We start from the raw sequence: 24,682 nt of genomic DNA, 5'->3' as shown, positions 1-24,682 counted from the left end.
AATGAACATAGCGTGTCAACTGGACACATGCGACGATGGGCAACGTGAGTCACCGAGTTTGGTTGCTTGAGAGGCAGAGCAGCAGTGACACGTGAGCAGCAGTAGAACAGCAACCAAGCCAGCAAACAAAACAAAAAAAAGAAAAACGAAAACGTCAGCAGAGCGCACCTTGTGACAGAAAAGCACCACGACATCCAACCGGTGCCATCACACGCGTCACGGCGCGCGATGAAAGTCCTCAGCGGGACGACCGTCGCTTTCCACTTCCACCAGTGGTGCTTATGCGGCCCGAAGTCGCCTTGGCAGTCATCGTCCGTGGGGCCCTTCGCCACTCCTCTCGCGCCAGGTACACAGAGAGCTCCTGCAGGACGAGGTGCGATTCATGCGTCAGCAGCTCCGTCACCGCATCGACCTGCATGAGTTGCTGGAGAAGCGATGCGGGCGGGTCTGGCACAAGCCACGCTCTGATTGCGGGGGTGGGCCTGCTCCCTTCCTCCGCTTTCGGCATCTTCGGAGCCGGAGCGCCGCGGGCGTTGCAGGGCTGCAGGAAATCTTCCCTGCTCAGTCGCTGGAGAACAAGCAGAACTGTCTTGGCAGAAACATCAAAGGGGCAGCGCAGCGCACGATAGGCCTCTACCTCGTCGGCCTTCAATTCGCCACGACCACCACGCGCGCTGGGCGCCTTTGTAAAGACGAACGCGGCAAACAGCAGGTAGGTCAGTTCCGCCGGCCTTAGCAAACGCCGCTCGTCGCCAGACGTGCTTTTCTCCATTAAGCGATAGACGCCGTCAAGCTTCGCCACCTCGCAGGGTCGCAGCGTCTCGCCGGTGCGAGCTGTGCAAGCACCGCCCCCGCCCACCTCGCCGAGCGAGGAGCCAGCAGCCTTCTCTTCCCCCGCATTCTCCGCATCGAACGCGGCGCCCTCTCCATCAGCGCAAAGGAGAAGTCCGCATGAGGCGTGGCTTGCGACCACGCCGTGCGTGACTGTGGCACCGGCTGCTGCCACGGCGCTCGCCACCGCCGGGTCTGACGAAAAGCTGCTCTCCCACCCAGAGCGGAGTGGGTCGGACGGCGTCGAGACCGCAGCGATTTTGCCCGCGGAAAGGGGGGATCCTCCCGTCTTTGTTGCCACTGCCGACGTCGTCCTGCCTGTCATCTGCCTGTGAATCTGCTGCAGCAGCGGGTGCCGTATGGCGACGGAGAAGAGGTGGTGGCTAGTGTCCATGGACCCGATGTTCACATGGTGTTTGACCTCGGCCTGGTAAAGTCGGGCCATATGCTCGCTGGCCGGCGCAAAACAGGGAGGCTCGTAGGAAGCTGGGGTCACCGCGTCGTAGTAAGTGAGGCGCATCGTGAGAACACGCTCAGAGAGCAGCGGCGGCAGACTCTCCACCACATCCATCAGCCGCTCCAGGATTGAGGTGAGGAGGTGCTGAACCTCTTGCTTCGTGCACCGCCGCTTGCGATATGCGGGTATGCCGACAGCGCCGCCGCTGCTCTGAGAGACTGCCGTCGTCTTGGAACCATCTGCTATGGTTTGTGAGGCGTTGAGCGTCATCTGCGCCCGCTCTCCGTCGCCGGTGTAATTGAAGCCGAAGCAGTAGCTCTCAAGCAGCTCGTGGCACGCCGCGTCGTAGACACACAGAGACATCTCTTTTAGATAGTTGCGGTTTAGGGCGTCAAAGGCGCCCTTCTCGATCCACTCCGAGATTGTGATGGACTCGGTGGTCGATGGTATGAGCTGACGAAGTGGAAGACCAAGAAACGGTCGCTGCTCATAGGCATTGTCGCTGCAGAGCCCCCGCGCATACGTGATGCACGAGACGGAGGCGCGCACAAAGTTTCGAATCGCCGCCAGACTCTGCGTCTGGTTCACGGCTGTCACGGTCGACGTCATGCAAAGACCACAGTGCAAAATACAAGGATTGATGTAGGGCAGCACGCTGCACGCGTCTTATTACAACTGGGGTAGCCGGAGCGGCACGGGGCGGATACTTGTATTCGCCATGCACCGCTCATCCATGCGGGAGCAGAGCAGAACGTGTCTTGCACACCGCCGGCAACGATCACCGATACAGAAAAGATAAGAGAGCAGTACATGAGAGAGAGTGAAGGGAGAGAACGGTATATATATATATATATATACACGCAGCCGCGTGCACCAACGAGGCGAGGTGGGAGAAGCACCGGCAGGAGAGGCTGAGGACGGCCTCCGATTGTCACACCGCGCACCATTGGAAAAGGTGCCCAAAGAAGACAATCGCAGGGAGAGCAGAGGGACGCAAAGCGAAACATGGAACCGCGGACGCTTGCTTCCAAGCATCCACAAACCGCCGCGCGCCCCTCGCCCTTGTACGTGGTTCAGCCTCTGACGGTGCAGCCTTCTGCTGGTGCAACGCCGAAGCAGGATTCTTCGCAGAAGCCGAGAAGAAGTCCACGCCGGCACACACACACACACGTTCTTTTTCTTTTGCTATGCTCACGAAATAATGGTCAAAAACAAACGAGACGAGAAAAAAGGGCCGGCCGCTTCAGGGCCAGAAAGGCGACACCGCTCTACTTCTTGGCGGCCTTGCGCTCGGCCACCTCCGCGCGGACGGCCTTGGCCTTGGCGGAGCGGTCCTCCTTGCGCGCCGCGCGCACCTCCTGGATGTAGGACAGGTCCGCACCAACGATCGCGCGCTGCACCCTCACCGCGCGCGCGGCGCGGCGGCGGTTCACGCGGTCCGTCGTCGTCTTGCGGTGGATGCGGCGGTACGTGCGCGTCCACGGAATGAAGCGCGGGTTCTTCTTGCGCATGTACAGCGCGAAGCACTTCGGCCGCGAGAAGGTCAGCACCGGCTTCGTCGACAGGAACGCGAACGGCACGTACCGGCGGCCGTGGCCGGGGTGCACCGCGAAGTGGGAGAACTCGCACTCGATCGTACGCATGGCTGCCACAAGTGTGTGTGGAGGGGGGGGGACGGGAGGGGACAAATCGAGCACTATGGCGACAGCGTATGCAGCCAGATTGCAAAGAGACGGCCGAGGAGCGGGGTATCATTGCCGAGGGTGTAGGAGGTCAGCAACGAAACCCACGCCAGCAAAGCAGGCAGAGGGGCAATAGTGGGAGCGTTTGCAAGAGAGTTACGATAGGTATCGTCGACGTATTAGAAGAGAGCTACATCAGGGAACGACATGCGTGAATCACCTTGCCAGTAGAGTCGAGGAGGGCATTGCAAGGAGCACTCATTATCGGGCCCACTTGAGGTCCTCTGCTTTGTTCTTGCGGGCACCAAGATGGCTGTCACAGCGCTTGCATCACCGAAGGGATATCGGTATTGCTTTCTTTGAATGGCCGTGAGGAGGGTGGTGGGATGTGGTGTGTGTGTGTGGGGGGGGGGGGCATCTTGCCTTCCACCTGGTAGACGCAAACGCAAGTTGTGATGCACGCAGTTGATTAAGAGAACATAAAACAAAATGTAGAGGCGGAGCGAGGTCTCAAAAGAGGCCACGTGGCACTTTGTCGTAAAACTACAGTACAGCGTTCTCCAAAATGGCGGCCAAAGCGAACAAAGTCGGCACGCACCACAACCAAGGAGGAAATCGAAACAAAAGGGCACTGGGAAGGGCGTTTGTAGGAGGCCCGGTGTGAAGTGGGCACGGGCCGCACAACCGAAGAACCCCAGTGTGCTTTCCCATCAGCGAAGTGTCACGTCCGCAAAGAAGCTCAAGCGAGCCAAAATCTGGAGATGCTAGCCCGCATGACAGCTGGTTTTCTCCAGAAAGTGTTGAGAGAGAGCTACGCCGACGCATACGCCGTCAATCTCCTGCTGTGCGCAACCTTTTTCGCATCTCTACAGGTCGGCGGCGGCGTCGCTGTCGATGCGCCGTGGGGAGCGCAGCGTGAGTGACTTGTAGTAGGGGGAGCCGGAGCAGACTGCCGGCAGCTCACTCTTGTCCGTGTTGCGGAGACAGTTCCGGATCAGCTGCGACGTCGCCTGATCCGGTTTAAAGTTGCACTTGCCCTGAGGTATGAGGAACACCGTGGCGTAGGCAAAGCAGCTAGCTCGCCAGGAGAGCCACATCTTGCACTCATGGTTGGCATTGTCCACTATGTGCTCCATCAAGCAGTCTGTGCGCGCCAACCCATCCGATGGGCACTCCGTCTCGAGAACGCCGCGGCATGCCTGACTCACAGAGTTGAACTTCGTTTCAAATGCTCGTACCGCTCGCGGGGGCGCCCGCGCTGTGCCGCCCTGCAGCAATACGCCAGCGATGATGCACAGCACGGCAAACGTGCGCAAAAACGACACCATGGCGATTCGTCTCCTTCTACGTGTGTGTCTGTGTTGGTGGTGTCTCTGTGCTTTCCAGAGCTAGTCCACTTACTTCAAGGTGCTCAAGGTCAAGAAGAAAACAGCGATACGCCACTCGCCGAGTACAAAGAAGCCAACAAACAAACAAATAATAATAATAAACGACAAGGCGAAAATGAAACAGGAGCAAAGAACAAGTGCACAACGAGTCGAAGCGCGCGGCAGGCAATACCGCACACACGCTCGCTCCCGCAAAATGGCAGACTCTCGGCACCTCGGTCTTTCGAGCACCTGGGAATCGCAGTCACAAGGAAGGGAATCCCTGAGGAGCAGCAGAGAGAAGGGGCGAAAAACGAAAATGTGGCGCGAAGCGGTATCAGGCGACACACAGCGAAGGGGGCGAGGGCGAAGGACGACCGCACTACGGCTTTTTTTCTTTTTTGCGCAGCTGCTTCTTGGTTCCTGCACCACAGGCACCGTGTGTGTGTGTGTGTGTGTGTGTGTGTGTGTGTTTGCGTCCGTCTGTACAGTGTTCCCGTGCGCAGAGGAAAAAGAGAGAAATACCAGCATACACGCGACACGCACACACACACACATACAGAGAAAGAGAGAGAGCCGAAACGCAGCCAAGTAGGCTGTCCGCACAGTTCGGCGACGAAGAGGCCGAGATGGAACAAGTTATAGCCGCCAAGGAGAAAAGAGGGAGCAACAAGTAGAGCGAGCCAAACGAAACAGTCAGTGCGCATCGCAGACGACATATAAGCCGCTTGTGGGGGTTCGCACAGAGTGTAGCGGGCCCTGACAGAACAAATTGCGCGATACCCCGCACACCCCACACCCCCGGAGACCGCACCCCGTTTTTACGCCTCCACCTTGTAAGACAGGGTGTGCAGAAACGTGAGCGCAGGAACACTGCTTCCGCGGTGCCCTCCGTATATAGGAGCAGTCAAGGCACCGGGGGTTCTAGCCCGTCCACGCGCGCTGCAGTTTTCTTTTCCATTTCCAGTGTTTGTTCTTGGCAGGATCGAAACACAAAGCACAGCGGGCATCCTCGCGCACAGTGGCTTCCAGGCCGGCACCGGAGACTCCTGCTGGTCGTGTTGGCGCAGGGAATGGCGGATGGCTGCCGTCAGCCTGCGAAGCCGCGACATACAGGGCCACCATGAAGCAGAGGCCGGAGAAGCCTTGCCCGCCACTCTTTCTTTCACTCGACCGCATTTTGCCAGCGTCGCCACCGTTACTGCTGCGGTCGGGCCCCCAGACAGGGGACAGAAGCGGCCTACGGGAGGTCCAGGACCTTGACAAGCAGTGGCCCACTAAGACGTTTTGCCACCTTGCCGACATTGCCCCCTTTGCCCTCCGACCTTTTCTCCCTTTATCCGCGTTTCGGTCTTTACGGGCGCGCTCATCTCAGCTCCGCCCCACTCACACGTCCGCTCTTGCTCTACCCCGAGGCGGACAAGTAACGACGTCATCCGCACACTCCACGACGGCGACAGACGTTGCGCGTCAGGGAAAATCCCACGCCAATCGGGATCAAGAAATAGATGTACTGTACAAGAAAGCCAACCACCCCACGCACGGCATCGGACGTGCGAGCCAGGGCAAACGCCTTGGCACCCGATACCGCCTCCGGCAGCGGCGTGAGAAGTTCTTCGTCCTTGGGCGACAGACCCAGGGAATAGTAAAAAAAGCGTTCCACGGGTGAGGCGGCAGGCGGGTAAGAGTCGATTGCTTTCGATGCCATCTGGAGGAGCTCGTCAAGAGTGTTCACTTGACGTGATAGCAACACCGTGCACAGCGGTATCTGTGCAGCACGACTCCGCTCGAGAGAGGGGCTAAGATACGTTCCCTCTAGCGCGTGTTTGCCCATCCACAACCGCATGTGCGACAGGCTCCACCGCTGATGAGGAGTGAAATTCCGCTCGAGTCCCACGCACGAGTCGCGCAGCGGAATCGCGCTGTACCGCTGCCCCACCTCTAGCAGCAGCAACGTCTCCACTATGGCGTTCACCCACTCTGAGGTAAAGACCGAAACGAGCAGGTTTCTGGGCTTCAGATTTTCTGCCGTCGCCGTGTCAGAGGCAAGTGCGTCGAGGTACGCGAGAACCGCCACGCTGTCGCCGCTGCCCACGTCCACGTGCACCAAGTCCAGCGGAAAGCGATGCAGCGTGTGCGACTTCTCAAAGGTAACGAAGGAGAAGGGGAGCACATCCACGGCACCCCAGGCCAAGGCCCCCGAGTGAGAGTTGTTGCGCCGCACCCATTCCTTGAACAAGCGTTTCCTGGAAGCCTCTGCGGGCAGCTGCTGTGCTTGCGCCTTTAGAAGCGTCGCCAATTGAGCGTGTTTGACAAGGGAGCGGTAGCTGCACTGCTTGAGTGAGCTGCACGAGGCCTGCAAATCCGCCGACTCCAGCTTCCCGACAAGCGGCATGGCGGACTGAGGATGATCCGAGTGCGCGACCGGGATCTGGGCGGTTAATACGCGGTGCTCTCCGAGCTCCCGCATCACCGCCAGCGACTCCCTCGCCTCGCCGAAGACGAGAGCAAAGTTAGCCACCGGACCAGCCCGCGAGCGAACAGTGGCAGCACCGTCGTTGGTTTTATTAGCCAGGAGTAATGCCGCCGCCGCTCGATCAGACCACTGCTGAGCGACATACGGAGTCACACACGACAGGGCGCTGCAGAGGTGCAACACGGAAGGTCGCCGCGATGACAGGGGGGAAGTCTCCACCGTCCCAGCGGTTACGTCCGGCGGTTGTGTAGCATCGGCCACTCCTTCGCGCAGCAGTACAGCGCTGTAGACGTCCGACAGTGTGATCGCCCCCTGCGAGTGCCTTTCTGCCTTCTCCTCATGATATCCTGCGGAGCTAGTGCCACTGGCAGAGCCGAGTCCGACCGAAAAAAAACTGTCCAGGGCCCTGGAAACGTACCTGGTGCCGTGGATAGCTGCTGCTGGCACGACGAGCACCGTGTGTTTGTTCACGCCGACGACGACGGGCGTAAAACCCCCGACAAGCGCCCTGTTCGTGAAATCGATCGGAGGGGTGCGACGCCGCGCTGAGAGCAAGTGACTGCTGCGCTCGGGGTCAAGCATGACCATCGACAGCACTAGGGTGATCACGAACACAACGACAGAGAGGACTGCGTTACCCAAGTGGTACACACGGCGGCCCCCACCTACCGTGGACCTCGTGGAAGTCGGCGGCATCTCATCCACCGCAGCCTCCACACCTTGGCTAGTCAAGCGGTAGCGATGTCAGCGAAGAGTCCTGAGCCGAAGCTCATGACACAGTGCGACGGTACGCGCTCTTTCTATGCTCTGCATAAAAGTGTTTCTTTTGAAACGTGGCAGTGACAAGCAGCTGTCGAGCTGTTCAGGCGGCAGCGGCAGCACCGCCGCTGGGAAAGCGGCGGCCGCGCGACGCAGAGAAGGGGATGTCGATGGAATGTCGTGGCAAAGACAGCGAGACACACATATGCGACATAGGGCGCCGTGGTGGCCGAGAGCGCCGGCCTCGTTGTGCGAGGCGAAACACTGCCCGGGCATCACAGAGAAGGGCGTCCGCAAACGTTCGAGCACTGCAACAAACAGCGGAAAACCAGTATATATATATATATATGCACAGTGCGTGACGTCGCACGGGATAGCGCACCAGCCGCACATGCGACGCCTGAAACAACACCGACATGATCAGCGGTGCCCATAGTGGAGTGTGTGAAGCACACACGGCGCAGACGGCGGCCAACCGCTCCCTCGTTGTCCACCAATTCAAACACGGTATCGTGGCTCCTTTTTTCTTTTTTTTTGTCACTTGTTGCTTGCTTGCGAAAATGTTACGCAAAAACGAAAACAAAACCAAACACAACGAAGGGCAGTTGCAGCACACTACTGAAATCCGCACCCGCATGCTCACGTCAGCGGGCGGCCATTGCAATATGCATCGAAAAGGGCGAACATCAGCACCCCTCTACTTCTTGGCGGCCTTGCGCTCGGCCACCTCCGCGCGGACGGCCTTGGCCTTGGCGGAGCGGTCCTCCTTGCGCGCCGCGCGCACCTCCTGGATGTAGGACAGGTCCGCACCAACGATCGCGCGCTGCACCCTCACCGCGCGCGCGGCGCGGCGGCGGTTCACGCGGTCCGTCGTCGTCTTGCGGTGGATGCGGCGGTACGTGCGCGTCCACGGAATGAAGCGCGGGTTCTTCTTGCGCATGTACAGCGCGAAGCACTTCGGCCGCGAGAAGGTCAGCACCGGCTTCGTCGACAGGAACGCGAACGGCACGTACCGGCGGCCGTGGCCGGGGTGCACCGCGAAGTGGGAGAACTCGCACTCGATCGTACGCATGGCTGCTGCTATGTGACGTGAAGAACAGAGTTTGCGAGAATGGTGATACGCGACGACAGCATAGCAGGAAAGAGCGAGAGCGAAGAGGCAGTTGTGGAAGTACGGGGTAAAATGAGACGCGACTTTGGATGCCGGGAAACATGGTCGGTGGTTCCGTAGGGCAATCAGCAGACATGGTAGGGTCGGTACAGCCAGCGCAGAGCGTCGCGCGATATGGGCAAAACGCAGTTGGAACCGAAAGTCCACCAACTCCGCCAGCAGTGCATACAGGGTTCGTCCAGCTTTACAGTAGGTCTGTGTGTCTGTAAGAAGCCACAGTACGCGAAGAAGAAAAAACAAAAACCAAACGGCGGCTTGTGGCTTAATTATGTGGCGCATCGTGCATACGGAAAGACGCGAGCGCGTTCATTCTATTCCCTTCGAGACATCCCCGAGAAGTACGGTCGCTGTTTGTCGCGCTCGAGAGAGAGAGAGAGACAGAGAGAGCTCCGTGCTGTAGATAGCGGAGGAGAAGGCCCTCTGTTAGCTTAGTAGGTGAAGTCAACCTTTAGGAGGTTCACGTAACCGAACATGTGCGCGCGGGCCCGCGTCTCACGCACCTCTCGCGGCTCTTCCAAAGCAGTGAGGTACGGCTCTAGCGTCTCAAGCGCGTGTCGCAGCGGCGCCTCCCGCTTCCCTCGACGGTCCAGGGTTTGCACAAAAGTGCCGAGGTAGTCGTGTGGTATAATACCCCACCGCGTCTGACCTGCACCCATGTCGTCCTTCACGCGGGCCGCATCGCCCGCTGCGGTTGCACTTCTGCCGCCACGCCGCCGCCCGCCCAGCATAGAGGTCTCTTCCTCGTCATCGAGCAAGAACGACCGCGAGGGGGCGCGGCGCTGCTTGAGCTCCGGCGGCTCTGCGAGGACCGGGAAGGTGACGGCCGTGAGGTTCGGAACACTTTGCACGTAGACTACTCGGTGCATTGGAAAACGCCAATAGAGGCGCCGATAGCGGTCCATCCCAAGCGGCTCGACGATGGCGCCGTCGTCCTTGCCATCCTGCACGCTTAACAGACGCGCGTAGACCTCCTCACGCTTGCGGTCGACTTCTTTGAGGATGGCTTCGCGCTCGGCCTCAAAAGTCCTCTCCGCCGCCTCCCTAACGTCCTTTCCCGTCGCCGTCTCGCTATCCCCCGCCGCCTCGTCGATGCCCTTCTTCTCATCCTCGGCGTTGTCGGTGTGCTGATTGTCCCCCGTCTTCACTGGCTCGGCCTTTTGCGTGCGGTTCTGTGCCTTCTTTTTGCGGGCAGCTATGGATGCCACGGACGGCAACGTGCGCAACAACGCCTTCAACTCCTTCTCCGCCTCCTCGCGAATCTCCCTGAGCTTCTTCTCAGCGTTCAGTGCCTCCTCTTCGCGGTCCTTTTGCACACGGTCCGCTTCGTTGCGCACGTCATCGCTGCCAAGCGCCTCCAGCACGCAGAACTGAAGCAGATTGAGCCGATCAACGACATCGACGTTGCCCCACGACGCCAAGGAGCGCAGCCCCGCTACCTTGTCCATTGTCGCCTTCAGCTCCACTGAGAACGGATCTGTATCCACCTCCTCTTCTGCGGCCGCCTCCGCGGCACCTTCGCCTCTCGTGGCCATGGCAGCTGCCGGCTTTCCCTCTCGTGGCGAGTCCTCCTCCTCGGTCGACGTTTTGTGGCCCGTCACTTTCGAAGAAGAGGACGGTGGCGACGACGATGTCGAGGAGGCCGCGTCGCTGTCGTTGTCGCTGTCGCTGTCGCTCTCCTCCTCGTCTTCCGTGCTGGAAACGCGGCGCTGCTGCTGCCGCCGCTTCTTTTTGTTGCCACTTGCCACCCCAACGAACTCGACAAGCGCATCGAACCAGTTCTTCCCGCGAGTGACGATACGCGGCGTCTCGGGAGAACGGAGGCGCAGGCTTGCCATGGAAACGTCGAGCAGACACTTGGTCACCTCCTCCATCAGCCCATTCGCGTCCTGGTCCACGCACTCGATGCCCTTAACGAAGGCAGCAAAGTGCATCTGCGACAGATTCAGTGCACGCGGCACCGAGGAGAGCATGCTCCACGTATACAGCGCCTTTTCGAACAGTTCAGGAGTGCCAAGCGGCAGCTCTGCGGCGTAGGCCACGTACCCTAACGTGGACGGGTTGACGAGCGTGGTGTCCTCTTCAAGGTCCTTCTCGTGCTCGTCGCTGCCGTCGCCAAGACGCCGCCGCATTAGCTGCCGCTCCTCCTCTTTCTTGCGCTCGAGTTCCGCCTTGGCCTCCGCCTTTTCCAGAATCCGGCGCTTTGCCTCCTCGCGCTTGGCCCGTGCGGCGTCACGCAGCTGCTGCTTCTTCAGCACTTCCTCCGGTGTCGGGCCTTTGAAGGGCTCGGTCGAGAAGCCCTCGATGTGGTTGATAACACGCAGACACGCGTGGGCGATGGGGTGCAGCAAGTCCTCATCAAGCTCGTATCGGCACTCCTCATCGTTGCGGAAGGTGTCACTCGAATGCTGCAGAGCAAGCTGCACAGCATCCAGGGGGACCTCGTGAAACGGCTCTGGAATTCGTTTGTCCTCCTTCGCCTTGTACTGGGCGCGTTCGGCATCGACGATGGCCTGTACTGCCCTGAGTCGCTCGTCGAGCAGGTCGAAGATGGGTACGAGGTCGTTGAACTTGGTCGCGAAGATGTGCCCGAGTACCTGAATCATGGCGTGCAGCATAGCGACCACCTTTTTTTCGCTGTTCGTCAAACCGCGGAGGCGGCCACACACGAGACCGCCACGCCCGCCGGTGCGCGTGCTCTTGGGTCCTCCAGGCATCTTCGGGGCAAACACAGCGGCGAGAGGAGCATTGTCGGTGTCGCCCTCGATCTTCGCCACCTTGAGGGCGGCGGCGTCGCCATGCAAGTCTGCGTGGGCGGCAGGGCCGTCGGTGGATTCTGAGCGACGGCGGAGCTGCCGAGAACAGCCGGTCGAGTTTGACGCAGCGTCGCCGCTGTCCTCGCCCGCCCTCAATGATGCCGTACCTTGCGACTTTTCGGGGCTGGACGAGACGATCACCGGCTCTGGCGCAACCTTGCGCAGCATGTCCACCTTCTCCCCAGCCCCTTTCGCCTTCTGCCGGTACACCTTTTCCATCGCATTCAACGCGCCTTCCAGGTCTGACAGATCTTTCAGTGACACCTGCTCCCCCGAGGCGTTCGTGAGTGCCATGTTCTTGACGCTCTGCAGCGATTCCGCGTTGGCGGCGAAGAGCATGACGGTGCGTACGACCGCGTCAATGTTGATTTGGACTTTCTTTGCCGTCTGTGAGCGTGTGGAGAGAGGGATGTAGCTGATGAGGTGAGAAATGTACACCCTCGCGGCGTGCAGGGTTGAGACGGCGTACCTCTCTCGTTGTTCCTCGTTGCCTTCGACAACAGAGAGTGACGCCACCAATGTCTCCTCAGACGACAGGATCTTGTACGGGAGCAGCTCCTCCGACGGCAGCGAGTTGAAAACGGCGACGGTACCATTAACGTCCGCCGCCTTGTACACTTGATAAGGTGACCGAGCGGTGATCATGATAAGTGCAGCCGCCCGTTGCGGCGTCGTCGATGCCGTTACGCTACAAGCCGAAAAAAAAACGAAAACAACAGAGCGGCTTGTTGAGAGATATACGACAGCAAACCAACGACGTCTCAACTCTGCGGAGGTGGCCTGTGTGTGTGTGTGTGTGTGTGTGGGTGGGTGGGTGGGTGGGTGGGGGGTGTGAGTCGGCCCCTCATGTAGTGATGATGAAGATGTGCCGGCCTATCCGCTGTCGCGCGAGAGCGGCAGCACACACTCCCTTGTAGGAAATCCACTGATGCACTCAGTAGGACCTCTGTCTGCTTGTCTGTATGGGTGGGGAAAGGCTGACCTATATGGGGTATGCGTATGTATGGCGAGGACGGGTGCGTTAGGTGTCTGATAACGGCGCAAGAAAAGAAAACGAAGCGATAGTGAGACAACTGAGCGGATGGCGCGTCACTGTGTTGTGCGGAACGTGCGCACCTGCTTGAAGTTCTATGCGGCTGCGGGTGTCACAGCGCACGGAGAGGTGGGAAGAGAGAGAAGAAAGGAGCAGCAAAGCACGCGACCATAAAGGAGGAAAGCATCCGCAGTGATACTTGACACGGATCCACATGAGGGCACACAATAGACAACAGCATGGGCCTGTAAAGAGAGCCTCTGTTACCCCTGCCCCCTCCTCTCTCTCCTGCACACCTAGCCCACCCGCTCGCGCACGCGCACACGCTGCACAATGACGGGAAAGAGAAAGAGACAAAGGAGATAAGAGGGGAGGAAAGTTTGTGTGTGGGGGGGGGGAGGTGGGGGAGGGGACTCTACGAGACAAAAAAAAACGACTCCTGAGAGGTCGTCTCTGCCTTTGCGCCCTTCACCTTGTACAGTGGAGGCGCCTCGCCTGTCAGCTCGTCGAAGGGAAGCGTCACCTCCACACCTACACCGCAGCATGTTCACCACTAAGCGTTTCTTTTGGTTGATGTTGACGTGATTCTCCATAGAGCGTCGTGCATATGTGAGTATCTGCGGTGTCACCGTGAGTGGGCCTGCCTGCGTTTGTGTGTTAGTTGTCCAGACTCGTTGTCGTGGCACTGCAAGCTCGCCTTCTCGTCTCTTGCATCTGCTAGCCTGCTCCCCCGCATGCGACCCGCCCCACGTCGACCAGCTCTCTCGTGTTTGAGATGGAGGAAAAGGCGGGGGAGTGAGGCCCCAAACAAAGAAGAGACACATACGCAGAGGCGCACCGGTGAGGCGCTTAAATCAGCTCTGGAATGAGCTCCTCGTCCTTGAGACGCGGAACTGACAAGCGTACTGGCTCGCTGCCCACACGAGGCGTTGTTTCGGCACTGAGGGCGAGACCGTCGGCAACGCTTTCCAACGTGGTCAGAGCTGTTGCTGTGGCGTGCAGGGTCGACCAACCGGCATTCCCGACCCTCCTCATCCTCCGCGTCATCGCGCCATCGCTCCGGAGGTGCGGCATGTGGTTTGGGATGACTGACAAATCCTGCCTCGCAAATGGCCGCGGCAAAAGACCGCCGATCGGTACCACGCGCTTGAAGTTATCGTAGTTTGTGGAGGCAAAGAACAGCGCCGCACCGGTGCCTTGCACGTGGGTGCGCTGCGAGCGCACCTTCATGAGGGCTGCCGTGGGGGCGGACACCGCCGGCGTACCGTAGCTTTGCGGACAGTCGTAGTCATCGTCGTCATCGCTCCAGTCACCACGGCGCGTGCTCACGCCCAAGCTCCCGGTCCTGGCGCCCGCCCTGGGCTTCAGCGCGGAATCTGCTTTTACGAACTGCAGGTGATTCTCTCGCATCACGCGTTGTAGCATGCCGTTAATGTGGCGAATGTGGTAGAGAAAGAGTTCAATACCCAGCTCGTACAGCACATGCTGTACCAGCGCCCGCAGGGTGTAAATATCCTTCGTAAATGGAAACACAAGAGGACAGGTGCCAATATCGTGCTGCGTGCTCCACAGGTACATCTGCAGCTCCGCGAACAGGGTCTCGACAATGTCGCTCTTAAATTTGCTGACTACCCTAGGGCTGGAGGCGAGCTGCTGGAGGTCGAGGTGGTCGTAGCCGCGTGCCAAACCATCGTTGCCGTCCATCACGAACTGAAAGCACGTCATCTTTCCTTTTGTGCCGCCCTCGTGAGGTGGGAATGCACAGGAAATAATGTTGTTCAACACGTACTTGACCACGTTGTCGCCCACGAACTCGAGGCGCTCAAACTCCCACGAGCGCGCTGAGTTGGTGGACTGGTTGTCACTCACGTTGAACGTCTCTACAAGGATGCCGCGGTCTTTCAGCACTTTCAACAGATATAGCAGACGCCGCTTGCGCTCGTGTGGGTTGTCGTGGCTCAAGCCGGGAATCCGGTGAAACGCAGCACACGAGTTCAGCCGCTGCCACCACATCTCTATGAGTTCATCCGGAGTTCCACAATACGGGCGAACAAGCTCCAGCAGCATCCCCTCTCGCCCCGCGTGCGGAATGCCGTTGGCGTGGATGTGCCACTGCAAGAACGTCTCATTGCACAGCTTGCAGCGTTTGGCATCGAAGTCACAGAACATTTCGAGGAAGCGGCGCGTGCTGGTGTCGACGCTCACCATGATATTCGGATTGAGCTTGGCGGCGCTGCTGAAATCGGAAAACTCGCGTCGAAAAATGTTCAGCCGTTGAAGCGGGTCGTTCGGGTTCGGCGTGCGCGGCGCCACAAGTAGCAGCCCTCCCTCTCGAGCCGGCGCCTCGCGGCGCGGGCGTCGGTGAGACACACTTTCACTACCCGCCGCGTCACGTAGCACACTCACCGGCGTGGCAAAGTTGTAGTACACGGGAGCTTTCCGGCCAGGGGTGCTAGCGAGGCTGGTGCTACTGCCAATAGACGCAGCAGAGACACAAAGTGCAACACTGCCGCTACGCGTGCCTGCTGCTCTTCGCGCTCGCCGCCGAAGGCCTGCGATTGACACCACTGGCAGCCGCAGTGAAAGGCGCCTCTTTACACCACAGCGGTTCATGCTGCACCGTCAAGCTCAAGGTGCTCCGTCAAGCACGTCAGCGATAAAGGGATGTAGAGACGAGGAAGATGTGAAGCCGACGACAACTACGGCACGTGCGGATGTGCCAGAGCAGCGGCGGTCTTTCCGCGGAGAGCAAATAACGCCGCGAAGTAATGGAGAGCCATTAAGCCCTGTGCGCGGAAGGGTGGCTGGAAGGGTTGTGGTTCTACCGACGAGACGCGTGCCTGCCAATACATGCTCTACGTCGCCAGGCACAACGCGCAGTCCAACACGCAACCGACAGGGACGCGAGAGAGACACAGACACGGTAGTTCAACACAAGGAGACGGCACAGGCTATACAAGTGCCGCGGCCCCTTCTCCAACTCTCTCGCCGTGTCGCGCAAAACCCCCGCAGTTCTCATCGGGTGCGCAGCCCAGAACGGACGCAGAGAGGGAATGCGATAGAGAAAAACATGCAAGTGCAGAATGTGGTGAGGCGATATGACAAAACAGAAAACGGTGCCAGAGGAGCCAAACAGAAGCAGTGCAGCAGTGAACTGCATCAAAATACACCGTGACCCCTCCCTCATCCACACACATCCACACAGCGGCGTGGAGAGGATGGAGATGAACAGCTGCTCACTTTCATGGGCGTGCGGCCACCGCCAGATAGCAGAGGCCCCTACAGTAGTGCACCGCCTGCAGCCTGTGAGCAGAGGAGGCGAGCCAGCGCCTCTGCTAACCCTACCTGGCGCTCTTACTGGCTTGTTCCTCATGACACTATCGCAACACGAGAAGGGACATCCTCAATGCAGGAACGAACGTACAAGGACGCAGACACACACACACACACACACACACACACACACACAGACTCATGCCCAGATACTCTGAGAAGCACAAGAGCGCAAAAAAGCAAGGCAGTCTTCTAGTTTACATAGCAACCAACGACTGGCCCAACGTGGAGCGGCACTCCCGTACGCACGACAGCAAACACCAACCCGGCAGCAGCGGTGTCAACTGCGTAGTGTCGCCATGACGCAGAGGGTAAAGGAGAAGAAAGGGGAGAGGCCACGGTGCGACGCGTGAAGCGAACAGAGAGCAACAAGAGAGAAAGCTACAGAGAGAGAGAGCGGCGGCGGTGCGACAGAGAAGCAGAGACGCTCTCTTCGCCGCAGCCCGCCACTCCTCTTGGCTGGGTCCGCTGCCGCATGTGCCCATAGGCGGTCACTTCCTCTTCGACGACCCTCTGGAGCCCTGACGACTACGATTGCCGCTACTTTGTGCCTCATTCACCTTGGCCTCAATTGCCGTGAGTTTCTCCTCGATGAGGTCTAGTCGTTCGCTGGACTTTGTCGACACGGCGTCGCGAATCGCCTCGAGCTGCGCGCTAATGCCGGCCATAAATCTGGAATTGTCAAGCGTGGCCGCGTTCTTCTGCGCCTCAGACACCGCATCTGAGACGATCAGCTGCTCCTCCATCTCTGCCTCCTCGAGCGTACGCACCTTCTCCTGCATCTTTTCCTTCCAGGCATCCTCTCTGATGGCAGCGGACAGAGGCGGGAGTTGAGCTGGCGGTGCCTCGGCGGTGTCGTTGAGCATGACTGTCCGCAGGCTCGCCACCTCGCGCGGCACAAAGCAGTACACGTACATTTTGTAGTGGCGGTAGTAGGTGCTCATCATGTACGTGTCGATATCCTGCACTTCTCGCACGCTAAACACCATCGTCGAGTACGGCGGGCGGTGCACGCTGTGCCGCACCACGAGCTCGCGGAGGAGGTCGTACGAGTGAAAGCGAGAAAGGCGATCTGCGATGCTCGCTTCGTGCACACGATGCACAATGCCGAAGAGCGTACTTGTCTTGAACGGGGAAAACTGCGACGCCTTGGCAAACAAGACGAGGTGACCGTAGAGATCGAGCAACACATTCACCTGAGTCGCAGTCCGCTCACTTGAGTGTAGCAGCGCCCCATCGCGATCGTCGTCGATGCGCTTGATGACAGCTCGCAGCGCCTCAAGGTCTACGGCATCGAGACACTCGCCGGTCTGCCGCTGGTCGAGAACCTGCCACGTGAGGCACTGCGCCATTGGGGAATAAAAGCCGCACAGACGCAACGTAAGTTTCTAGCGTTGCCGTCAAGCACACCATGAAAAAGCAGGAGAAGAGAAGAACGCCATTTATACCAACAAAGCTAATACTTTTTTTTTCCGTCGCATGCACTTCATCTCACAGCGGAAGACGCAGCCGGTCAACGCGCAACACCGCATGCCTGCCTTTTCCCGTCCGCGTACGAGGCAAGCCCTGGAGGGCAAGGACGCCCGCCCATGGGAAGCGACGGGTGCCTGGGTGTGCAAGTGCTTTCGTATGCGCTTGTCTGCATGGGTGTGGGAAGTGTCTGCATGTCTACGTGTGTGTGTGTGTGTGTGTGGGTGGGTGGGTGCATCATCGCGGCGACTTTTTCCCTCTTGAATGGTGGTGCTACGCGCACATGCATGCCATGTTTATTGTCTGATGACGCTTGCCGTGCCAGCCGAGCATACTTGAGGTTATGTAAGTTTTTTTTTGTTGGCCTCCTCGCTTTGCTCTTAGTCCTTGATTTTGTGATGGGCACCATTATACACGTGCACGCCCACGCACGTACACAACAAATACACACACACACACGGAATTACGCACGCGCTGCGTGGGCTCACTCACCGCATTCACCCACCCGGGAGGCTGTCTTCTTTCCCTTCTGCATGCCCCTTCTCTGCCGTAGAGCGCGAGTCCAGCTCCGCTGTACCCCTCCCTGCAGCATCACCCCACCCCACCCCAACACACACATGCTCCGCGTAATGCAAAAACAGCCCTCGACACGCGTTGCAGCCATGCGGCCGACAGGGTCGTCTCAGCACGGCCTCTGCTCAATGGTCTACCCACCACACCCGCTCGCCGAAGGTCGCCCCGCCCACCCTCACAGCGACTCCCGCATCGTAGCAGTCGCCACGCGGTGCATCCCGCCCCTCCCCGGAGTGACTCCGGTGCCACACCAGTAGACCCGCAGGGCCGGGGGCGAGGTACATCCGAGTCGCCTTGAATCTTTACCTAATCCAATGGATGGCGCAGGCATGATCACGGCCGCGGGTCCCTCCGACGCAACGCCGACATCCGCAGTAGCACATTGCTCTGAGGTCCCCCATGCCGTAGGCTGTGTGACCCCGTCACCACCAGAGGTGGCTCGGCATCAGGCAGGGGATAGGGAAGTGTGTGCGGGGGGGGGGGAGGGGGGAGGGAGGGAGAGGCTCTGCCTGGCCTCCCCTCACAGAGTGCAGGGCTACTGGGCCCTGACCGGCCACGCACACTGAGATGTATCCACTCCTTTCTCCTCGTCATCAGGGTCCATCGCGGAGGTGCATCAGAAAGAAGGCCACCATGTAAGAGGCCTAAGCCAAGCATTCCATACGCACAGGTTTCGCAGGGTGCACGTTGCCCACGGCTGTCGGGTCCATGTCGTCCTCCCTCTCCAGCACAAAGGGCGGGGGCCTCTTGTCACCCCCTCCCCGCATGAGTACCGAGCATCTTCTTTGTCATAGCGCGGAAGAACAGAATGCGTGCGCGTGGGGCCAGCTCTCGCACTGCCTCGTGCACTTGGTCCTCCGAGCCCGACGCGTGCTTTTCGTCCCTTTCCGTGAAATGAGTCATGTCCAGCGCGGCGTCCAGCGCATCGTTGCCACTCTGCGAGGTGTCCTCCGCCGTATGAAGAGTGTCCATGTCCACCACCTCACCAAAGACGTAGCGCACCAGCGCCTTGAACGCGTCGTAGTACACTGGTGCGCGCTCACTATCGCCGCCGATCGCCGTCGCCTGCAACGCTGCCGTAAGCAGCTGAGCATACCGCACCAGCGTTGCCGCGGTGGGCGCGGTAGAGGATGCCCCTTGCCCCAAACGACCGGCAGGGTTCACAAGCACCAGCGCTCTGACCCGCTGCATGTCTGGCAGCCCCAGCGCCTCGTCAACGTGGGTTATCGCCAGACGCCATCGGCGACCACGTAAGAGTAGCCGGACCACCGCAAGGCTGCATTCCTCGTCCCACGTCTCGCGCTGAACAGTGCGCAATCGCATAGCCGTGTTGCTAAGATTCATCGGTGACTTCGTCAGCAGTGTCAGAATAGTGCGGGCTACGACGAGTGAGTACGTCGTCACCGTCGCGTGACGCTCCTCGACAGCGCCGGATGTTTGGAGGACAGTCTGCAGCGCGGCGTGCCAGTCGCCGTGCCGAACGGCCACCGAGCACAGCAACGCCTCGCTGCCACAGATGTGGTAGTCCGCAACGCAGTGGGTCAGCGCCGCTGCGTCACCTAGCACGGACAGTGCTTCAATGTTCAGCCGGCGCCACTGCGGATCCTTCTTCTCCTGCATGGCGTACATGGCGGCCCATGTGCGACGCCACTGCCGGCCAACCTCCAACTTCTGCACGGCGCGGCTAAAGCGGAGAAGCGGAAGCAGAAGCCGTGCGAGTACAGCTCGCTCCTGCGCGTCCACGCTCACCGGCTTCGACGGCGGCGTTCTGGCGGAGGTTGCGAGAGCTGAGGAGTCAGAGTGCTGCTCCGCAGCGGCTTCGACCCGGCCAACGTGATCGACAGCGCTCCAGAACACGTCGATCGCACTCAGCCACAAGTTGGGTGGTCCCAGCGCCCGTGGGGCGGCCAGCGTACGGCAGCTCTTGCGAGACGGCACAAGACCACCTCCCTGCAATCGCGACGCTCTCGCCTCTGCTCGTGCAGCGGCGCTCGACCTCGCCACATCCTGCGCCATACGATCCAGAGTTGTGGCAAAGAAGTCCACAGTGCACGTGCCACGAGCGAGAGAGACATCCTTTGTAACGAGTTCGCACAGAAGCAAGCTCGCTTTCCAGTTCGCCGTCGAAGCTGCCAGCCGCTGCAGCGCTTGCCCGACACCGGCGCTCGTGCGCTCGCGGCTCATGATCTTGTACACCGATTCGCGGAGGCTGAGCATGAGAGGGAAGTCCCTGCCCGTGTCGCGCCCCCCCGCGGACGCACCACTCGCGGCTATCGCCTTCATCGACCCCTTCGACGACGATAGCGTCGCACCGCGAGCACCACGCAGACGGGCGGAGGTACGCTGATGCGATCGCGGTGGCGGAATCCAGTGGTCTAAGCTATCGGCATCACGGCGGCAAAGTCGATATCGCACTCGCTTTCCCAGCGCGCTAGAGCTGCGGAAGCACAGATGCACCCCTTGCAGAACGCGGGGGGAGCACGTGGCCGTCAAAATGCGCCACACGGGCGAATGCGACGAGGCCCGCGAAGCATCGCTCCCGCGCGACGCCACCATCAACTCTGATGACGTGTTGAGCATCCGGGCAAGAAGGGCGAAGAGTTCCACATCCTGGTCAGCCACGGCACCAAACATGACCTTCTCGTTCATGCGATGAATGTCGAGATGGCGCACAACGAGGCGCACCGTTCTCGCCGTCACAGTGGCCAGCTCCTTCAGACGCTTCTCGACTGCCCACCGCCATGGTGCCTGCTGCACTTGCGCCGCGGCGATCCCCTCCAGCACCTTCGCCGCGAGCTCGACGAGGAGGACCAGCTCGGCGCCACTCCATACCTGGCAGCCGAAGCGGCGCTGCTGCTGGCCCGGTGGTGCGCATAGAAGCTGCACGAGTTGCAAGAGAGTAATCGCCAGAACGCACGACACGTAGGCACACTCCGGTGCCGCCGGTGTGTTTACCGTGGGCGTGAGTGTCGCCCCTTTTCCGTTGCGCGCCATCCGCGAGGCAGGTGAGCCGTACAGGAGCTGGAACGTGTTGAGGAGTCCTGTAGGACCGTGCACACTCTGCTCCACAAACTGCAGCACCTCGACCGCCACCGCAGCAGGGCTTGTCGAGGCCGCCGTCGTGAACCGCAGCCAGACCGTCTCCTTGACGGCTGCACAGCACAGGGCAAACGTGTCTGCCAAGTCGCTTGACGGCAACGCTGACGGAGACAACGGCGACTTCGTGGCATACTCACTGAAGAGGGAGCACCTCATTTCATCTACGACAGTTGCAGGTGCGGCCACCGAAGTCATTGACAGCGGATCGGTCATGTGATCGCTCTCAGGGTCTCTGCTGAGTTCGTGCTTGCCTTTGCCGTTCTCCACCCTATAGGCACCGGAGCGAATGGATTTAGCGAGCACCTCTGAGGCGCGACAGTGCTGTACGGCCCGCTGCACCGTCTGATGCAGGGCGTCAACAGCTCGTTCGGCGTTCACGCATACCTCCTCCATCATCAGGGCGAGGTCGCCGTGAATTGCCCGCTGCACGGAGGGAGAAGTAAGGTAAGCTGCCGCCTCGTCACTGAGTGCAACAAACTCGTCCGGCCGCGACGCCTTTACGCTGCAGAGGTGGCTGAGCCACAGCGCATGAAGGGCTGCTGTTGCGGCCGTCACGGTAGAGGCGGCTTGCGTTGGCGCCCTCGCGTCGCGCGCGAGTCGAGGTAGCATCACGCGATGCATCCACGCTTCAACCTTCGCCTGCGTCTTCCACGGTTGCGCAGGGGCCGCCAAAGCCATGAAAAGGACCGCCCCGCGCAGGAAGCAGTCGGGTGACATAGCAAGCGCTCTGGGCGGCGCCGCATCTCGATGCTTCGCCTCCGGGGCGCTCAGCCGCAGAAGAGAAAGTGTGCCCTCCCAACTCTGTACTTCACGAAGCATTGACTGCAGAGCGAAAACGACCCCAGTGGGAAGAAGCAGGCCTTCTGCCGGCCGGGGAGACGAGGTGCCGTCGCACTCGCTCAAAGCCATGTGCCGTGGGGCAGCGGCGTAGGCGCTTCGAACCAGATCTAGCGCCTCTGTCCAGTAGGCCTGCTCAGCCGAGCGCGACCGTGACAGCTTCGAGGTGCATCGCTGGGGTCGCCGCGGCGACGGCTGTGGTATGCTTGCTTCGGTTGCGCTTAGATGGTCTCGCTGCATGGCTCCGAGAGTGAGAAGGTGCAGATGCTCCACAATCGTTGCCACCTCCATGCCCCGCATTGCCTGCTCCGACTGCGCCGCGGTGTCCGCTTGCACATCGCTGGCGCTGAACAAGGCATCCGCAGAGCTGCTCGTCGACGGCGTGCTTGGTGGGCTGGCGTCCTCCACTTCGTCCAGATCGTCTAGTGTCCCCATCGAGGCTTCGTAGAGGATCCACCTCTTGACCCACTCCGGCTGCTGATGGAAAGCCACGCGGCGTGCGATGGAGCGCGGCGGGTGCACGTCATCGCACGCTTCTCCGCGGTCCCAGCGTGAAGCTGAGGAGACGGCGACGCTGCCGCCCTCCGCGATGTGGGTAGCTCTAGCTATGCGTGTATGTGAAGCCGTGTCCTGGACGCTCTCGGTGGCGGTAGCATTCACACGCGTCGGCCCCTCCTCACAGAACGCAGGCGCACCAGTCCTCTCCGCCACCGCGTTCATGACGCCCATCTGACCTGCACATACCTTGTCCCTTCCCTCCCCACCTCTCGTGCGCAGATTTTGGCCCGGGGCGTCCCCTGTGCGAGTGCGCGCGGCAGATTCGCGGAACTGCCTGCGCCGTTGAGTCCACATTTTCCGGTCATTTTCCATCGCTGCTGTCTCTGCCGCCTTGCGCAGCTGGGCCTCTTCCGTCGACGCAGCGCTCTCGTAAGTCAAGCTGGAAAAGAGCAGGAGGAGGTCGCTATCACGCAGCTGCACACCGATACCCATGAGCCGGTAGTAGAAATTCACGGCCGCCGCTATCGCGCGGTGGCGAAGAAGGGAGTGGAGAAAGTAGCGCACCTGCAGAGCCAAGGACTCCGACAGAGCCGAGCCAAAGACGCAACTGCGATGCAGTGACGTCCACATCGCGAGCAGCAACGCCGCATCTTCCTCGTGCGAGTCGAGAAAGGAGAGGAGAGGATCCTCTACGGACGACGCGCCAGCGGCAGCGTTGCGCGTGCTACTGAGGGCCACAGAATCGACAGTGGCGGCACCGGCGGTGCCTCTGTGGGCGCTTGGTCTCGTACCCTCCTTTGCTTCGCACTCCGCCGGTGGCATGGAGAGACTTCTGCTGTGCGACGGAGAAGACGTGCTCACAAGGGCTCCTCTCTCTGCGTCAGATGAGACTGTCTTTGCATCGGTGTCTTCGGAGACGTCAGTGCGCAGCGCACATACGGAAGTGCGCGGCGAGCCGGAGATCGACGCCGAAGTTACCAGCAGCGGGGTCGGCACGGCGCGGGGCGAGTGGCTCTCCCATCGGTATCGCCATAGGGCACCCCATTTGCGCTGTCGTTGACGCATCTGCCGCTGCGAGAGGCGCGAGCACAGAATGGCAGAGTCGACCGGGGAACGCAAAACCGAGTGCGCGGCTACCGGGCCCGGTAGTGGTGACGCAAAGGCCTGCTCGAGCGGAGGCGGAGTGCAGCCTTTCGCTGCATTCTCTTGACTGTTTTCTGTTGCCGTGCTCAGGCAGCGCCACGCGCAGTGAGTGGACGACGCCGTATCATGGTGGGCAGAAGCGCGCTGCGAGGGGTGGAGAGAAGCGACGGCGCGAAAACGCAGTGAGCGCATTCAAGACGCCCTTGATGACTGCAACGGAAGGGACGGCGGTGCGCTGTGGAAGACAAGGATCCGTGCCCGAGAAGCAAGCCCCACCGTAAGGGAGCGAAGAGCAACAACAAAAAACAAGAACGACTCCTCTCGCTCGGTGAGAGGGCAAGGAGAGGGCTAACACGAGAAAGACCGGCGGGTATTATGTCGCGCGGCGCGTTCGAAAGGGCTGGGGAGAGAGATCCAGCAGCATAGCCCATGTGCGCCGGCACCACTGACGCGTCGCGCCAGCAATAGAGAGACGGTGCGAAAAAGACAAAAAAGTACGCAGAAGAGAGATGAAGCACGTGAGATAATATATATATATATTATTTGTCTATTGACGTGCAGTGGGGGCAATAATGGGGTTGGAGTCACACACAAGTGCGCACACGCACAGGCCTATGGCGAGTGAAGCGCTCATAAAATACGAAAGGCCTGCAACGCACCAAGTCATGAGAGCCGCGACAAAGACGAGCATCACTCTCCAACGAATCGGTCTTCGTCTTTCACGCCGCGCTTCGGTTTTGTTTTTTTGTATATTTCGAAACCGCCGTTGTACTCCTCCCAGCAACCCTCCCCCCCCCACACACACAAGGAACAACAGAAAGGAGGACGAGGACGAGGCAAGGTAAGCGTGGGAATGGGCAACGAAACAACAACAAGCACCAAGGGGCAACGCCAACAATATGACGGCGCGCACGTCAAGGGTGCAGTCGTGCGCAGAGTTGTTGCCTCGAAAAGGGGAACTCCGCCGTGTACCACCTGCGCGAAGCCTCCCGCTTGTGCGGTTGTGCTCCTTTTTTTTAGAGCAATGGTGACCGAAAAAAGGGGGTCAATGACGCCAAAAACTGCTAGCCCTGCTCCGCACAACACGAAATATGCACAAACACGCACGAAAACACCTTGACCTCAACGACCAGAGGCTAA

The 24,682-nt window shown here is 60.0% G+C and overlaps 9 protein-coding genes across 9 annotated transcripts; all 9 read right to left on the bottom strand.

Moving 5' to 3' along the window:
* Positions 1–238: 238 nt before the first annotated feature.
* Positions 239–1,897, bottom strand: LMJF_36_1110 (conserved hypothetical protein; the record flags this gene model as incomplete). The annotated part of the gene is made up of 1 exon (XM_001686631.1): positions 239–1,897. The coding sequence occupies one exon, from the start codon at positions 1,895–1,897 to the stop codon at positions 239–241; it is 1,659 nt and encodes a 552-aa protein (XP_001686683.1).
* A 659-nt stretch (positions 1,898–2,556) lies between these two features.
* On the bottom strand, positions 2,557–2,931 carry LMJF_36_1100 (putative ribosomal protein L24; the record flags this gene model as incomplete). Its single annotated transcript, XM_001686630.1, has 1 exon — positions 2,557–2,931. One exon carries the CDS (start codon positions 2,929–2,931, stop codon positions 2,557–2,559), a length of 375 nt encoding a protein of 124 aa, XP_001686682.1.
* A 905-nt stretch (positions 2,932–3,836) lies between these two features.
* On the bottom strand, positions 3,837–4,298 carry LMJF_36_1090 (hypothetical protein; the record flags this gene model as incomplete). The annotated part of the gene is made up of 1 exon (XM_001686629.1): positions 3,837–4,298. The coding sequence occupies one exon, from the start codon at positions 4,296–4,298 to the stop codon at positions 3,837–3,839; it is 462 nt and encodes a 153-aa protein (XP_001686681.1).
* Positions 4,299–5,769: 1,471 nt separating this feature from the next.
* LMJF_36_1080 (conserved hypothetical protein) lies at positions 5,770–7,509 on the bottom strand (the record flags this gene model as incomplete). Its single annotated transcript, XM_001686628.1, has 1 exon — positions 5,770–7,509. The coding sequence occupies one exon, from the start codon at positions 7,507–7,509 to the stop codon at positions 5,770–5,772; it is 1,740 nt and encodes a 579-aa protein (XP_001686680.1).
* Positions 7,510–8,269: 760 nt separating this feature from the next.
* Positions 8,270–8,644, bottom strand: LMJF_36_1070 (putative ribosomal protein L24; the record flags this gene model as incomplete). Its single annotated transcript, XM_001686627.1, has 1 exon — positions 8,270–8,644. The coding sequence occupies one exon, from the start codon at positions 8,642–8,644 to the stop codon at positions 8,270–8,272; it is 375 nt and encodes a 124-aa protein (XP_001686679.1).
* Positions 8,645–9,171: 527 nt separating this feature from the next.
* On the bottom strand, positions 9,172–12,201 carry LMJF_36_1060 (conserved hypothetical protein; the record flags this gene model as incomplete). The annotated part of the gene is made up of 1 exon (XM_001686626.1): positions 9,172–12,201. One exon carries the CDS (start codon positions 12,199–12,201, stop codon positions 9,172–9,174), a length of 3,030 nt encoding a protein of 1,009 aa, XP_001686678.1.
* A 1,237-nt stretch (positions 12,202–13,438) lies between these two features.
* LMJF_36_1050 (RNA editing complex protein MP61) lies at positions 13,439–15,202 on the bottom strand (the record flags this gene model as incomplete). Its single annotated transcript, XM_001686625.1, has 1 exon — positions 13,439–15,202. One exon carries the CDS (start codon positions 15,200–15,202, stop codon positions 13,439–13,441), a length of 1,764 nt encoding a protein of 587 aa, XP_001686677.1.
* Positions 15,203–16,413: 1,211 nt separating this feature from the next.
* LMJF_36_1040 (conserved hypothetical protein) lies at positions 16,414–17,274 on the bottom strand (the record flags this gene model as incomplete). Its single annotated transcript, XM_001686624.1, has 1 exon — positions 16,414–17,274. The coding sequence occupies one exon, from the start codon at positions 17,272–17,274 to the stop codon at positions 16,414–16,416; it is 861 nt and encodes a 286-aa protein (XP_001686676.1).
* Positions 17,275–18,715: 1,441 nt separating this feature from the next.
* On the bottom strand, positions 18,716–23,734 carry LMJF_36_1030 (conserved hypothetical protein; the record flags this gene model as incomplete). The annotated part of the gene is made up of 1 exon (XM_001686623.1): positions 18,716–23,734. One exon carries the CDS (start codon positions 23,732–23,734, stop codon positions 18,716–18,718), a length of 5,019 nt encoding a protein of 1,672 aa, XP_001686675.1.
* Between the last annotated feature and the right edge of the window lie 948 nt (positions 23,735–24,682).

This window comes from Leishmania major, chromosome 36 (genome assembly GCF_000002725.2).
Source record: "Leishmania major strain Friedlin complete genome, chromosome 36".
NCBI classification, from domain to species: domain Eukaryota; phylum Euglenozoa; class Kinetoplastea; order Trypanosomatida; family Trypanosomatidae; genus Leishmania; species Leishmania major.
This window is presented reverse-complemented; position numbering and strand designations above follow the sequence as displayed.